Genomic DNA, 15,162 nt, shown 5'->3' on the forward strand with positions numbered 1-15,162 from the left:
TTTTGCATCTCAAACAAGCAAATAACTAAACTCTTCTGGCTTAGGCCAGTTTGATCCCACCCTGACTATGCACATTTAGGGAACTGAACACATTTTCTGGAGATCACAGCTCTCTACAACTTTGTGGTGAATCAATAATTGAAGCACGCCTCTTTGTATACTTTGCCTCAGAAGACATATATCTCAGATCTCACAAATCACATCTCAGAATTTATTCAATGCTTTGGAGCTTAAAATATTTTTTTCAAAAATAATTATGTTTCCATATGGTTTATATGTCAGTTCTGAAAGTTGACATCTTCTTGAAACTATGAGATGGCTTTCGATGATTTAGTCAGGTAAAATTTGTCATCAAGTAAAATTTGTCATCACACCAAATTTATCAATGTAATATAAAGTTTCAGTGTTTCAATAAAACAATGGGACTTGAATGGGTACTTTTTCCCCCTGAAAACATCCACTCTAATTCCTGCCTCCTAAAACTGTTGCTTTATTTTGTTTCAGCTTTAACCCTTAAAAATAGTAAAAGAACAATCTTACTTGGAATGTTCATTAGTTTAACAGCAGGAGTCAAGTTAATCTCCTTCAAACCCATATTAGACTTACTTTACAGGGTTTAAGATGTTTTAAAAAAGAGGTCTTTTAGAAGAAGCAGTGTTGATCTAGAACTTGGAGTCTCTTGGGAGCACAAACAGAGCTCAGACTGAGAATGAGTCTGCCACATTTTACTGAATCAAAAGTCAGCTCTCTGCTAGCGTGACCTTGGGAAAGTAATTTTTGTCATCCTGGGATACAGATATACATGATAGAGGGCAGCTGCACTCATTATAAATATCTTGTAAGGTAGGCAAAATGCTGCACTATAACTCCGGTAGCCAGAAAGCCAGGAGAGAGAGGGCTTTTGTGACCTTTCAAGAATAGTCTGTTCACCCCAAGGAGTCCTGAGTAATTAAAACAGAGGGTTAGCACTTCTCACTGGAGGGATCAATTTACTCTGAACACCCCAAAGCGTTTCATCACTTGTTCTGGTCTCTGGCTCTGGACAAGGGAGGGTGGAGCGTGGGAGACCCATATTCAGGGTGGGATCAAACTGGCCCAACCGGTGAGGGGGTGGGTTAAAGAAGGAGCAGTAATCTGAGAAGGAAAAACAAAAATAGAGTGGGGGATAAAGTGAGGAGAGAAAGAAGAGCAGGCGCTGTGGCACTTACTGGCAACCCCGTGTTCCAAGGCCTCGTGGAGGGCAGATGGCTATTTGCGTCTGTCCTGTTTTAGTAGCAGATCCTAGCGTGGCCCCAAGGGAGGGTGCACACACGGGCCTTGACCACCACTCCCCATGTCATTTTCTTCCTCAAGAACCTGCAGTGACTCTCACCCTTCATTTTGCCTTTTCTGACTTTCGGATGTTCAGCTCCACTCTTATCCTTCCCATGCGAATTCCAACTCTCCCTCCAACTATATTGTCCAGGCAGGCTGCTCCCCTTCCTCTAAGCCCCACACCCTCATTCCCTTTCCTCTTCTACAACTTTCCCTCTTCTCTTCCAATGAACATATCTAAAACACATCTATCATCTTAGGCCAAGACATAATTCATTTCAGAATAGCAACTTAGATTGCATAAAGTTTTATACCATGCACTTAAACATGCACTGTCCTCAACTGACTCACTGTTTCCTGGGACGTTTCCTTGACTATCTTGGCCCTCATCCATCTCTCCCATATTCTATCTCCTGGAGCATCTGTTTGCTGACCCACCTTTACAGAATTTCTCTGTAGGGAGGGAAGGCTGTCGGAATCTACATTTTCAACAAGCTCCCCCAGAGGAACTGAGGAGCTGGAATGAACTAAGGAGGCAGAATTTTAACTTTGGCTGTTTATTTTATATCTTTCCATATTGTTTCTACATTTTAACCATGGTCATATACACCTTTTGTAATAAAAATTAGTGGGGGTGCATATATATTTGTTAAGCTCTGAGAGAATTCTGATGGTGTAGGAACCATAGGTTCCCACAGTTGTTTGAACAATGACGTGGACACATGCCTTCTTTCATTTCTCAGCTCTTCAGTGAGGTCGGCAGCTACTGAAGAGCAAGAACTAGTTTCATGTTTTTCCTATCTCTCCAATGCTAGAAATGCCAGGCTCAAAGCAGGTGCTCAATAAATACTCAAATGGGTTTGAATAGACTCCCAATAAAATAGGAGAGAAATTAAATAAGGATACACATGACATGGTACATTTGAAGAAAAAAGAAAACTTTACAATTAGTAGGTTAAAGAAAGATGCAATAGTAAGACAAAAAAAAGTATATACTTAGGTGACTTAACAGACCACAGGATGACCACAGATCAGCATCAGTGTCGTGTTTTTGGAACTAGAAATGTAGGATCTTTGAAGGCATCAGTTAACTTGTAGCTTGACAAAACCAAGAGGTTTCGTTTTAATCTGGCTCATTCTTATAAGTGAACACAGTTATGAATTCTATAGCTAAAGAAATCTGAGTAGTTGGGAAGAGTTAAGAATCAAAACTTACATACTTTGCTGGTGGAAACGCAAACTAATACAGCTTCTTTGGGAAACAGTCTCACAGTTCTTCAAAAAGTTAAACATAGAATTAGCATATGGGCTAGCAAATCCACTCACAGGAATTTACTAAAGGGAATTGAAAACACATATCCACACAAAATCTTGTACAAATGTGTTCATAGCAGCATTTTTTAAGACTGGCCAATGAATAACCATGATAGATGAATAACGGCTCAGATGGTAAAGAATCTGCCTTCATTGTGGGAGACCCGGGTTCGACCCATGGGTCAAGAAGATCCCCTGGAGAAGGGAATGGCAACCCATTCCAGTATTCTTGCCTGGAGAATTCAATGGATAGAGGGGCCTGGCGGGCTGCAGTCCATGGGGTTGAAAAGAGTTGGACATGACTGAGTGACTAACACAACACAGTCTAGCCAAACAACAGGATATTATTTGACCATACAAAGATATAAAATACAGATCATGCTACAACACAGATGAATCTGTCTTAAACACATGCTATGTGAAAGAAGCCAGACACAAAAGGCCATGTGTTCTTTGACTCCATTAGTATGAAATGTCCAGAATTGGCAAATCCATAGAGACTGAAGTTGGATTAGAAATTACTAGATCTGAAAGAAAGAGGGGTGGGACATGATTGGTGGTGGGTATAGAATTCTAGAATTAGATAGGGATGATGGTCACATAATTTTGTGAATATATTAAAGACTAGTGAATTGTTTACTTTAGAAGTCTAAATTTTGTGGTATGTAAATTACATTTTAATAGAGCTATTATTTTTTAAATGAAGATAAATCAAAAGGGAACATGGGGGACAAGGGAAAGCTGAGCAGAAGAATCTCCAAAATGTTACAAAAGAAAGAATAAGACAAGGGAGACGTCTTACTAAGGGCTGCCTTTTTAGGCATAGTTCCTTTTTTAAACTTTTTTTTTAAATGAAGGCTAATTGAGGAGAAAATTAAAAGACATAGACTTTAAATGCAGCCTTAAGGAGTTTAGTTTAGATGAAAGTTTTTCCTATCCGTATGGAGTTGGAATAAGAGGTTTTCATATTTCTCTTTTTGGGAGATTAAATGGTGCTTAGAATAGGTCCCATGTGTCAATCCGTGGAAGCCCTTCCTGAAATGGGAGAGGGATGAATTAGATGACCTTTCATGGTCTTTGGTCTTTTTCTCTTTCTCAGAACAATTAGTCCTCAGCATTTGATATAACACACTGCCTCCAGAGCGCTGAAATAAGAGAGAGGAGACACTTCTGTTTCTTGAAAAGTTTTATTTGGTTTATTCAGTCATAAGCATACATTCTTCTTAAGACTATAAAAGTCTTCTCCTCCAAACAGTTAACTTTTTATTGGAAAAAAAAGCACAATTTGAAATAGCCACCTATTATTTCAATCAATTGTGCAAAGAAAGTAAATTCAGATTATGTATTGCTACCTCTACTCATGTTATTAATATGAATACATAGAATGCACTTGGCCTGGTAAATAGTTTGCAAACCTCCACAAGCCTTTGAATTCGTTTTATTTGAAAAGTAAAATAACATCATCCTCACTCGTATTTCCCAGGGATTAATCACTTCTTCTAAGCATTCCCCATTGCCTCCCATTGCTCTTAGCTTTAGGAGGAAACAAGTAGCTGCTTTGGGTCCACTCAGCAGCGTCTTCCTCATTCTCTGCCTAGGACCCAGATTCCCATGAAAATAAAACAAGCTGGGGAACAAAATTAGAGCAAGGAAGTCTGTTCTGGCCCTGCCTTCAGATTCAAATCAGGTCTTTTTTCCTGGTGACCTAGTCAGGTCCCCCGGGTCCAGTAGGGCTTCATTTTAGGCAAAGTCACTATTGGTACTCTTGGCTTCGTCATCACACACATTCAACAATATTCATTCATTGAGTAAATATCAAAATTGAAACTTTCCTATTTTGGGTTGGTAACAGAAACCTCCATTTCCAATGTCCTCAAATGTTTACTGAATAAACGGATTGTGGTTCTAGAACCAGATAGGGTGAAGACTTTGAGTTGCTGAGAACGGTGACTAAAGAAAACCTCTCACTGAGACACGAAGCACTCTTCTTCCTCAGGATGGACTCCTGGTTCTGTCCTGCTAAGCAAGGGCATGGTCAAACTGCCCTTTCTCCAGGCCTTCAAGTCCGTCAGCCCAGGTCGAGGTTGGCATGCTCCGATACGGGTCCAAAAGAATCCGGAAGCACCTGACAATGAGGATGCCCAAGAAAATAAACAACAAAATCACAAAAACAAATGTGGTTTTCTGCTCCAGAGACATGCTAGAATCTGATGACATGTTCCCAAGGGGCACCAGGGGAGAAGGGACTGGCTGTCCTCCATCCATCGTCCAGGGATGCTGGAGCACGGGGTCTCCCGGCTTCTTTCTCTTCCATCATCAGCCTGCCGAGATCATGGTGGCTGCACCTTGGAGAGGCTTCAGAGAGAAAGGAAGGGAAGGAGAGGGCGTAAACATCAAAGGGCAACTTTATTTCTAGGCTTACCATTCTATTTTTCAGAGAGAAGATGCAATCGCTAAGCTTTTTCAACAGGGATGCTTAATTCCATATAACTATGGGGAAGAATATGTTACTCTTGCATGAAATTACCAGACTGTTCTCAGGGCAGCCACCTGGGGCCAGGAGGGATGGGCAGGAAGGGTAACCAGAGTACAGAAGGTGAGAAATGTACAAGGTAATGTGGACCTCAGGTGTGTTGCCAACTTGACATCCAAACCCAGCCTCCCTGCCAAGTCTCTTCCAGATTCCCTCCAGTAATAATACTCTCACATCATTCTTATAATGAGACCATTGACTGGACACCAGCTGTGTGCCAGGCCTGAAGATAGCCACTCTACCAGAGCCTCCATGAAAGCAGGGATCTCTGAGTATGAGGAAACTGAGGCTGGAAAAGTGTTAGTCACTCAGTCGTGTCCAGTTCTTTGCGGCTCCATGGACTGCAGCCCACCAGGCTCCTCTGTCCATGGGATTCTCCAGGAAAGAATATGGGAGTGGGTTTCCATTTCCTTCTCCAGGGGATCTTCCCGACCTAGGGATCAAACCTGGGTGTCCTGCATTGCAGGCAGATTCTTTATTGTCTGAGCCGGGCTGGAAAAGGTGCTCAATATAAAAACTCTCTCAAGGAGCATTGGGTTCGGGTCTCCAGTCTCTAGCCTCCCTGTTACTGTGTGCGGGGCCTTGAAGAGGGCACTAAGCTGGAAAGATGAGAAGTAGAAATGGATGCGTGCTATCTTACGGTGCTACCATGAAGATGAATGTCAGGGGAAACCTTTGAAAAGCATAGGAAGATGAAAAGCAAGGGAAACAAAGTGTCGCTTCACTGAAGACAGGACTAAGGAAGCTACCATGCTCTCCTTTGCTCTCTCTGGCCTGGGCCAAGGGAGAAGGGAGGGGTCTCAGACTCCCAAACCATTAAACTCCTGCTGCTTTTTCTCTTTTCATCAAAAAACAAAAACCTGGTTCAATACTTGATCCTGGAAAGGACCTAGAGAACCGAGCTCGGGAAAAGAAATTGATTGCATTTTTTAAAAGCCTTACAGCAGCTTCCTACTGTTTGTTTAAGATCATTTGGTGAGAGGAAGAGAAAGAAAGATTATCACTATTTCTATTTTGCTAGTAGAGAAACTAAGGTGTATGGATATTACTGTTTGCCTTTAAAGGCATATTGAAGTAGACACCAAGGCCAGTGAAAGCTTCATATATTGAACTAAATCTATTTAAATCAAATTTGATGAAGAAAAGCACTTACATTAGATATTACTATATAGGTAAATCATAGGACATATTTATGAATCTGTCTGTAAAAAAATTACATAGTCATCTATGGAAATTACCATGAATTCAAAAAAAAATTATGCTCAATGAAAATAAGCAACCAAATAAAAATAGAATTATGGCCTAAAGGATTTACATAGTATTTCTTCAGTTAATTTATAATCATTGTCTTGAGGTATAGAACTAGTGAGCATGACAGCAGTTTGTATATATGTTGATACTTCAAAGTTTATAAAATCACAGTTTAAAAACAGTTTATAAAGGGAATTACAACTGGTATCTGGGAGGAAGGCGTTACCAGTTTAGGGGAAATAATATTCTGCAGCTCCTTGACTCTGAATTTTTTAAAGGTTGAAATAGTTGCAGGAGATTCATTTATGATTCATTTTTATTTTAAAATACAATTGGAATAAAATTTGTTTTTTAAAAACATCTCTTTAGGAGTATAGAGGATATTCATGGATCGGGCTTGGTTTGCTTGTTTTTAAGCACCCCACCAGTCTTGGGTGCTAATTCTTAAGAGGAACTGAAGAGCGGACAGGAAAGTTAGCCAAGGCAGCTCTCCCTGGTGCTTCCAACCAAGGACATCCATGCTGCTGCTGCTGCTGAGTCGCTTCAGTCGTGTATGACTCTGTGCCACCCCTTAGAAGGCAGCTAACCAGGCCCCGCCATCCCTGGGATTCTCCAGGCAAGAATACTGGAGTGGGCTGCCATTTCCTTCTCCAATGCATGAAAGTGAAAAGTGAAAGTGAAGCCGCTCAGTCGTGTCCAACTCTTAGTGACCCCATGAACTGCATCCTACCAGGCTGCTCCGCCCATGGGATTTTCCAGGCAAGAGGACTGGAGTGGGTTGCCATTGCCTTCTCCGAAGGGCATCCATACCCACACCAAACACCCAAACTGGACTTAATCATACCAAACAAAAAATTCTCCAAAACCTGGGTCAAAAGAAAGCCTTCTCCTAAGCTGTGCTAAGCTCAGCTGTGTCTAACTCTTGCAACCCCAGACTGTAGCTTGCCAGGCTCCTCTCTTCATGGGATTTTTCAGGCAAGAATACTGTCGTGGGTTGCCATTTCCTACTCCAGAGTATTTTCCCAATCCAGGGATTGAACCCTCACCTCTTGCACCTCCTGCATTGGCAGGCGCGTTCTTTACCACTGAGACACACCATGTTGCCTCTTGTCTTTTCATGTCTGACTGATCCCTGGCCTTCCCACTGGCTTACTAAAATCCATTTTACTATATCCATTTTCCCTCTGGCCCAAGTGAAGCCAGAGCCATTTTCTTTGTCTGTTCTTTAACACAGCCAAGACAGATTTGCATTTTTTAGGAAAATTTTGTTTATGAAAACACTGTATAATACAAAAGGGAAATAGAAGAAAAAAGAGGACCATTAACTGTGTAAATTTACAACACAAAGTTTGCTAGATCTGCGAAGTTCAATGAAAACAGTGGAGAAGTGGATATAGAACCTTTTGAGGCTATATTAATGACACCCTAGCCCTGAGCTGTCTGACTAATATAGCAATACCTTTTCAGTCCCTTGTTTCTCACCCCTGGTCTTCACTTTGCTATCATGATGAGCACCATCATGACACCCTGGACCAGTCTTCTCCAGCCTTGCTTGTCCTTTGTACAAGGCAAAGTATCAAGTCCTTTTCTCTTAGCTAAGCATCCTATAATTCCTAGGCTTATCCCATAACTCAGGTTTTAGAATGGGTACACCATTCATTTGGGGGATGCAGTGATGGGCAACCATTCCAAGAAGCCCCAGTAAACAATTCAGATCAATTCATTTCAATTCAGATCATCAGTGATATCTCTGTATACATGAGTCTGGGGCCTTGCTTCTTCACAGGAAAGCCAACTATTAGAATGTCTTAACACAGTTTTAATTTGCAATTTTACCATGCTATGCTGATTAAAAGGCAGATCTAAGGATTTAGTTAACCCTCTTTGCAACCTGATCAGGTGTTTTGAGAAGCCTGCTAAAATATAAATATATATATTTTTGTTCTCTGAACGTTTCACCACCAACCCCTTTTAGATATACCAAACTGAGGAGACAACAGAGATGAAAGCATTTTGAGAACTCTAAAGATCTTTACAGACTGTAAGCCTCTGCCCTCCCAGCATACTATGATGCCCAAGTTCCTATTAAAATAACTTCATTTGGTCAAATCATCACAGGTCTCTATTAAAGTGCAGTATTTTACCAGGGAAAATGACACATTAACACTCTGGCAGGGATTTGTCTTTGAGTACTGTTCCTGTTTGGAGGAGGGAGAAAAGAGGTAGATAGGAAGGAAATTGAAGGAAGATCCTGCTGGGAGCAAGGGGCTGCTAGAGGGACTTGCAGGAACCAGACTTGGGGGCTCTGAGCTGATGGTCCAGAGGGAGAGTCCTGGGGAAGGATGAGGGACAGTGGGTAGAAATGAGAAGAGGAAATGGTTATGAAGGGAGATGGAGATCCAGAGATTCAGAAAGAAATGCCAACTATTTCCCAGTTTTGCCTGGAACTATTTGAAATCCCTAGACAAGCCTGCTTGATTTTAAACCTGCAATCAACTAATCAATAATTTACAAATTTGGAAAGCTCAACAGCATGTTTAAGCTAAAGTGTAAGATGCAGAAATCATCAGTGTAAGATGCAGAAATAGAAAAAAATGTAATCACTTGGCCACCACAGTACAAGAATATTCAAAAACATCCAAATTTTGTAAGTGCCTGAGAGTAAAGTGTCCCTTTTTTGGTAGAAATAATTCTTAGGGAATGGTCACAATTGCTTTTGCCTAAACAATAAAAGGTTCCTTTCAGATGAATAGTGGAATGTGGGCAAGTAAATTATTTTGAAAGATTTTGACGCAACCGTTATCAGCATTAATAACAACAAAAGGCAGTTATTTTAAGAAGGACCAGAGTTACTCACAGCAGTATTTTAATCCTGACTGGCTTTCCCTATCACATAGCACACCTGTCTTCCCTTTGCTGGGTCCATTTGTATGTGCTCGGGAAATAAAATCTAATTTTAACATGGACCAAGGAAACCTTAATTGAAAGCTGCCATTTTCAAAAGTCATGTAATACATCCCTTTTCTCAAACTAAGCTCCTTGGACTCTAAGTTCACAAGGTGCAAACACCCTGAATTAGTCACTACGCCCCGTGTGAGGAGTCCATCTCACCCATAGTCATTCTTACTGTCAGCCACTCACTCTAGTTCGTTTGCAGAGAAACCCTCTCTTTCTTACCCCATACTTCCTCTATACTGCGTCATGATTCATCTTTCTAAGCTCAAATTTAACATTCCTCCCCTCAGAAAACCCTTGTACTCCAATATCCAAGACCCTCATCAACCTCTTAATCCTCTTGTGGACCTGATACACCTGTTCTCTGGACCACAAATTAGATGGCAATCTGTCAGTGGAATTTTTCTGAGGTCTTACTATATTTTTAAAGTAAGTTCAGAAAGGAACAAAGATCAAGTCACATTTGGTTTTGAGCAAAATGACCAGTGGACAAGAAGAAACTTACATGTAATTGATCTGCAGTCACCTAAGGAAAGCGTCCCAACTCTGGCCGTTCAGCAGCTCCACCTCACACCTGGTATTGCTTGAACACCTCCAGGTTTCCCACCTCTGAGCTTTGAGTCATGATGCTGCCCGCCAGATGCTCGCCTCCTCGCCCTCTTCCCACCTGCGGCTTTCTCTCCCGCCCTCGGGTCCACGCCAAAGTCCTCCTCCTCAGCAGGGCCTCGGTCCTCCCTTCACCCAAGGCACCGACGCCTCCTGCTCGGTCCCCGGAGACACTTCACCTCCACTCTGCAGCAGCACCTATCACAGGATGTATCTCCACTGTGCTCATCGCTGTCCCCTTTTTAAACAACAGGCTCCTTGAGGAATTCCTTGCTGCTCTGGGATCGTTACCTCTCTAAATAGAGGTTGAAACAAACCTCTGGCCCCTTAGAGTTCAGGGAACTGAATTCCAGCTTGGAGGTGCTGGGTGGTACAGAGAAGGGGTGAAAAAAAGCACATGTCATCCACCCTAACTGGGATGTCAGACCATTGTGGTTGAAATAGATCTTGTTTTCAAAGAAGCACAAATAGTCTGAGTCACAATGACATTTTAATAGTCACAGAGCTCATGATTTAAGAAGCAGTTATTTGTTTGTTTGTTTTTTAATTTTCTTTGGCCTCCCTGCTGATGGGTAGGGTCTGAAATATAGAAATCAGCTGGAATTAAGCACTCTCCATTCTGTTTAAAGGGTCAATCCTTTCTTACCTAGATTGCTTTTTGATGGGGAAGGGTAGCCATTTAAAATATCCTGAATCCTATTGTCTTACATGGGAACTATCAATGTCAACACATATCCTTCTCAAGCTTGGAGCCTTTGGACTGTTCATCTCATTATAAAATTTCACAGTAAGAAAAAATATTTTGTCTGGAGAGAACTATCTTAAAGTAATGATATATTTCTTATTTTTCAAGTGACAGCAACAGAATTCATTCATTGCATTTGGCCCCTTGTCCTGGGAAACCACACACAGGCATTCGATTTCACCATCTCACTTTTGTGGTCATCCCTCTTGCAATGGGTAGCATTAACAGCTGCAGTAGATGCAGTGTGTATAGTCCTGCCTTGCACATTGTGAGCTGTTCAAAAAATAGGTGATGAGGAATGAGTGTTTTCTTTTTATCTCATTGTTGTGCAAAATGAGATTTATTGCTCATTTCTCACGCAGGAATGGAGATTGTTAAATAAACCGCCCCAAATCAAAAAACTCAAAAGAGTAGCCCCCTTCAAAGGGGAATGAGTAGAAAGTCATCATCCTTCAACTGCTAATGCCCTGCAGGGTGCTGTGAAAAAACGCACTCTGTATTTTAAGTACTCCGAAACCATATAATTGCTGTACCTAATTTTTAAACCTTGTAGGCCACAAACCCAGTTATGTGACTTGATGTGTTTTCAAAAGCAGATATAAAAACATTTCATCCATTGAGTAAGAACACTCACAGGCTTGTCCAGTTTACACTCACATGTGATGGACAGGACACCTTGTCCCACAAAGACATCCTGTGTACCTTGTTTATATTTATCTAGCAGCCTAGTGAGACCAATCCGTAGTCTATGAAGTAGGGAGGGAGTTGGCTGGGTAGGCAGGACTGAATTTTCTACAACTGACAGGGTCAAACTTCCTCAAAGTGCTGCATTATCCTGCAATAGTTCTGAAGCTTGGCTGTTGAAATGTGAACATGTCTTGTAAAGATGGGAGAAATAATATATCCTGAAACTGAGGCAGAATAGAATCACTCTACTTTTTTGAGCTAAAGGAAGCCTCAACTGCATTGCTGTCTGTATAGCTGGAGTGTTTGGAGGTATATCGTCCATTCCACTCACCCCCGACATGTAAACATCCCAGTCAACCCTTTTACACATCTCCCCCCACAACTGTGAGCCCACCACCAAAGCCACCTCATTTCTTGTAGAAATTCTGTGTATGAATCCAGTGAGGAGCAACTTGCATTGCAGGATATACACGCAAAGATGCAAAATGTTTCCTATAAATTCACAGACTACATGGCCCTTTTGGTGGCCAGCCAAGACCTTGAGGTAGAGATTTCCTGACTCTAAGTACTTCAGGCATTTTAACCGCCCCCTCCCCATTTTTCTGGCTCACATAAATACACGGCCACTTCCATGTTCCTCTTTTTCAACACCGCTCCTATTCTGATACAATAGCCCTGATGATTGCAAATTCACAGGATGGTTAGGAGTAAATATTACTTTATACACTTGAAAACTAGACCCAAGGCTAGTAGAAAGCCCATAGACAACAATTTTAAAGACGAGCGAATGTGGTCAGCTACAAATGTCAACAGGCAGTTTCAGAACTGTTGCTAGCCCTGACTGCTGCACAAGAGGTCGGCTTCCTCTGCCCATCTCTGCAAAGTCAGCCTGCAGACACATCTGCTGCTTGGTTTGGGGAGCGAACCCTGTTGTAGCCGGTTCACCATGCTGGTCAGCAGGGGACCTTTATCTTCAGCCTGAGCCCTGACCTCAGCTTTACTTCCTCCCTATTTTCATCTTCCTCCTAACATCTGCTTTACGACTTTTAAAGGGACTGCAGGGCAAGACTGCAGCCTTGCTGAGAACATCAGAAAAATAGCCTGTGAGTGCCCGGTCAGTAAAGGGGGGTATCAAAAGCCACCACGAGCAAACTGGAACTTTAAAGTCCAAACAATAACCTTACTATTCAACTCTGTTTTCCTTCTCTTGCCTTGTGTGTTTCCTAGTGAAAGAGAGTGCTTGCTGATACCTCAAAAGGCTAGGGCTGCACATTGCCCAGGGACAACAGGGACAGTCAGCACTATCATTATGAGTTGTTTGGGTCATGATCCTTTGTAACCAAATTAGAACATCCCTGTTACATTTTAGAAGGTTGGATGTTTTAGGCGAATAGAAAAAAAAAATGTAATGGGCAAAGAGCTTTCAAGAATAATTTACTGCAGCTTAGCAAAGAAAAAATCCTGTTTTACTATTCTCCTATCCAGTATCTGTAGCATTATAAACTTAAGCATGCTTTAAAAATACAGGCATCATTACATTTCACCCCTGTGCATTAATTTTACCTAGCAGCTATTTAATTAGACTTTATCTGACAGCTAGATCTAAATTCAGAACTTGGATCCAAAAGGCATCCATGCGATCATGGCTCATGCATATATTTAAAGTTAGAGGAAAGCATTTAATTAGCCCACCATAGACACAGATTTTGGTCAAATACCTGGATCTGGCTGAACAAACACTTGATCCATTTCCTGGTGGAACAGTTACAGGTAGTTACAAGCCTTCTTAGTTTCCATTCTTCCCGACCAGGCTGTGAGAAAGCAGTAGGCAGTGGTAGCTGCAAGCAGCTGATGGCACACCCCAGAGCTAAAGCTGTTGTTTCAGGCTTAGAAACTTCCCATTAAAACCCCGAGTTAAAGGAGCATCGTCTTTCTGTGTGAGGCATCATTAGCGGCCAATACAGCTGCTTCTCTGAGGCGAGCCATGATTTCGGTTCTGCCTCAGCAACTCTTCGGAGAATTCTGCTTCAGTGAGTAGAGGCAGTATCCTAGCAGTGTGTCTGAAATCATCTTCAAGAAAGCATTAACATTCAAAAGGAGTACGGGGGGAAAACATCACAGGACATTCCCATACCTTTTCAAAAATCAAAGCCATAAATCTACCAGTGTCCTGTTCTTCTCTATTGATTGTTGACACTATTCCTTTTTGGGGATGTCAATTAGCACCTTGCAGCAACCAGTCTCCATATCGATCATGGTTTATGACCTTCAGGCCAGCTTAATTAATGGAAAGACTTCTAGGGAAGGGTATCATCTTAGCATTTAGGAGATGAAGGAAAGACTCCTTTTCCTAAAAAAAAAAAAAAAAAAAAAACAAAGTTGACCTTTCAGAAAAGCAACGATTATGGGAGGCATTGAGGAAGGAACCAGTAAAAAAGAAGAAAATCCTATTTTCACCACCTGTTTGTAAATTTACTAGGGGGTGGGTTGCCAGGTCCGCTCTCCTCTGGGCAGGGTGCATAATTGTGACTTTGGCAGCTACCCCACCCCACAGAGGCCATCTGAGCCCACTTGTTAAATAAAGATAGACCTTCACTGAGAGAAAGTTGTACTAATTCTAAAGATTCTGGTTACATGGCATAACACTTTTACTATTTTCCTTGGACAGAGTACCTAAATAAATTGGGAAAATATAGGATAAAATTCATCTTAAAAAAAAAAAAAAGTGTTTCTCTTGAAAGCATTCAGCCTAATCCTTAAGACGGAACATCCTTGATTTTTGGCAACTCACCACTTTCTTTGTTGAAATGGAAGAACAATTAGCAACAACACCCACCCACCAAATAATGGGGTGCAAGGTATTCAAAGCTAACTCTCCCTGTGCCTGTCAGTTCTGCTGTCTCTTCGGCTTGCCTGAGAAGCTGGCCTTGACCCAGTAGCTCTAGGGGACTAGAATGAAGCTCATTCTCTAAGAGGAAAACCCCCACCTGCTAGCAAGAGACAACAATCCTGGATAAGCCTCAGATCCAAGGAAATTCAAATGCTAAATTCAAATGCTAACATCAGAATCAAATGCTTCGCAAGAACAGGAAGGTATTTTCCCCAGATGTTTTCCAGACTTTTTAACCAAATTTCCTTTCCAGTTAGTGTAACTTACTATATTTTCTCTCTCACACACACACAAAGACACACAGGCACACAAAACAATGGGACAAATGAAATCCAAGAGAGCACTGTCATTCAATACTAACTGGTATCCATGCTTTTCAGCCGACGGTGCTGGCGGACGGAGCACCCTGCTCGGTAATGCTAACAGAGTGTGGTTCAGGGAACAATCTGACCCCGCCCTCACTTATATACTTATCATTCCATGGGGGTAAAAAAGGACTCTAGTTAGAAACGGGCCAGGTGACCACCAGTCCCCTGCCCAGAGGCCCCTCAGATATTGTTGTCATCTACAGACAGTAGAGGTGGCAGGGAACACGAGAGGGCTCTGGTTGTCCTCTAGCTACTATGCAGCCTGAACCCATCCCAGGGAGATGAGTGCCTGGCCTATTTTTAAAACTCTCCAGAGAAGTAGATTCCAAAACCCCCTCTGACAACCTCTGTTTAAACTAACTCCTCCATTGCTTGCTTCATCTCAGTGAGTCAGCGCATTTTTTTCTTCTATCCCCTCTGTGGTCATTAACCACTGCAAGCTTCTGTTAGAATGCTCTTCCACAAAGGAAGCTGAACTAGGTAAGCCAAAGAACATTTG

General features: G+C 41.9%; 1 protein-coding gene across 2 annotated transcripts; it reads right to left on the reverse strand.

Moving 5' to 3' along the window:
- Positions 1 to 3,796: 3,796 nt before the first annotated feature.
- Positions 3,797 to 14,685, reverse strand: CTXN3 (cortexin 3). 2 transcript variants are annotated; one of them, XM_070465077.1, is made up of 3 exons: positions 14,657 to 14,685; positions 13,124 to 13,755; positions 3,797 to 4,983 (listed from the first exon to the last, which is right to left on the reverse strand). In XM_070465077.1, the coding sequence occupies exon 3, from the start codon at positions 4,891 to 4,893 to the stop codon at positions 4,648 to 4,650; it is 246 nt and encodes an 81-aa protein (XP_070321178.1). In that variant the 5' UTR covers positions 4,894 to 4,983; positions 13,124 to 13,755; positions 14,657 to 14,685; the 3' UTR covers positions 3,797 to 4,647. The 2 variants fall into 2 exon arrangements, with proteins under 2 accessions (XP_070321178.1, XP_070321179.1); XM_070465078.1 differs by lacking the exons at positions 13,124 to 13,755; positions 14,657 to 14,685 and adding an exon at positions 9,873 to 10,389.
- Positions 14,686 to 15,162: the final 477 nt, after the last annotated feature.

Source organism: Odocoileus virginianus, chromosome 3 (assembly GCF_023699985.2).
Source record: "Odocoileus virginianus isolate 20LAN1187 ecotype Illinois chromosome 3, Ovbor_1.2, whole genome shotgun sequence".
Classification (NCBI taxonomy): domain Eukaryota; kingdom Metazoa; phylum Chordata; class Mammalia; order Artiodactyla; family Cervidae; genus Odocoileus; species Odocoileus virginianus.

Coding starts and splice junctions, on each gene's coding strand:
- CTXN3 (XM_070465077.1), bottom strand. CDS start 4,893: ATGGATGGAGGACAGCCAGTCCCTTCTCCCCTGGTGCCCCTTGGGAAC.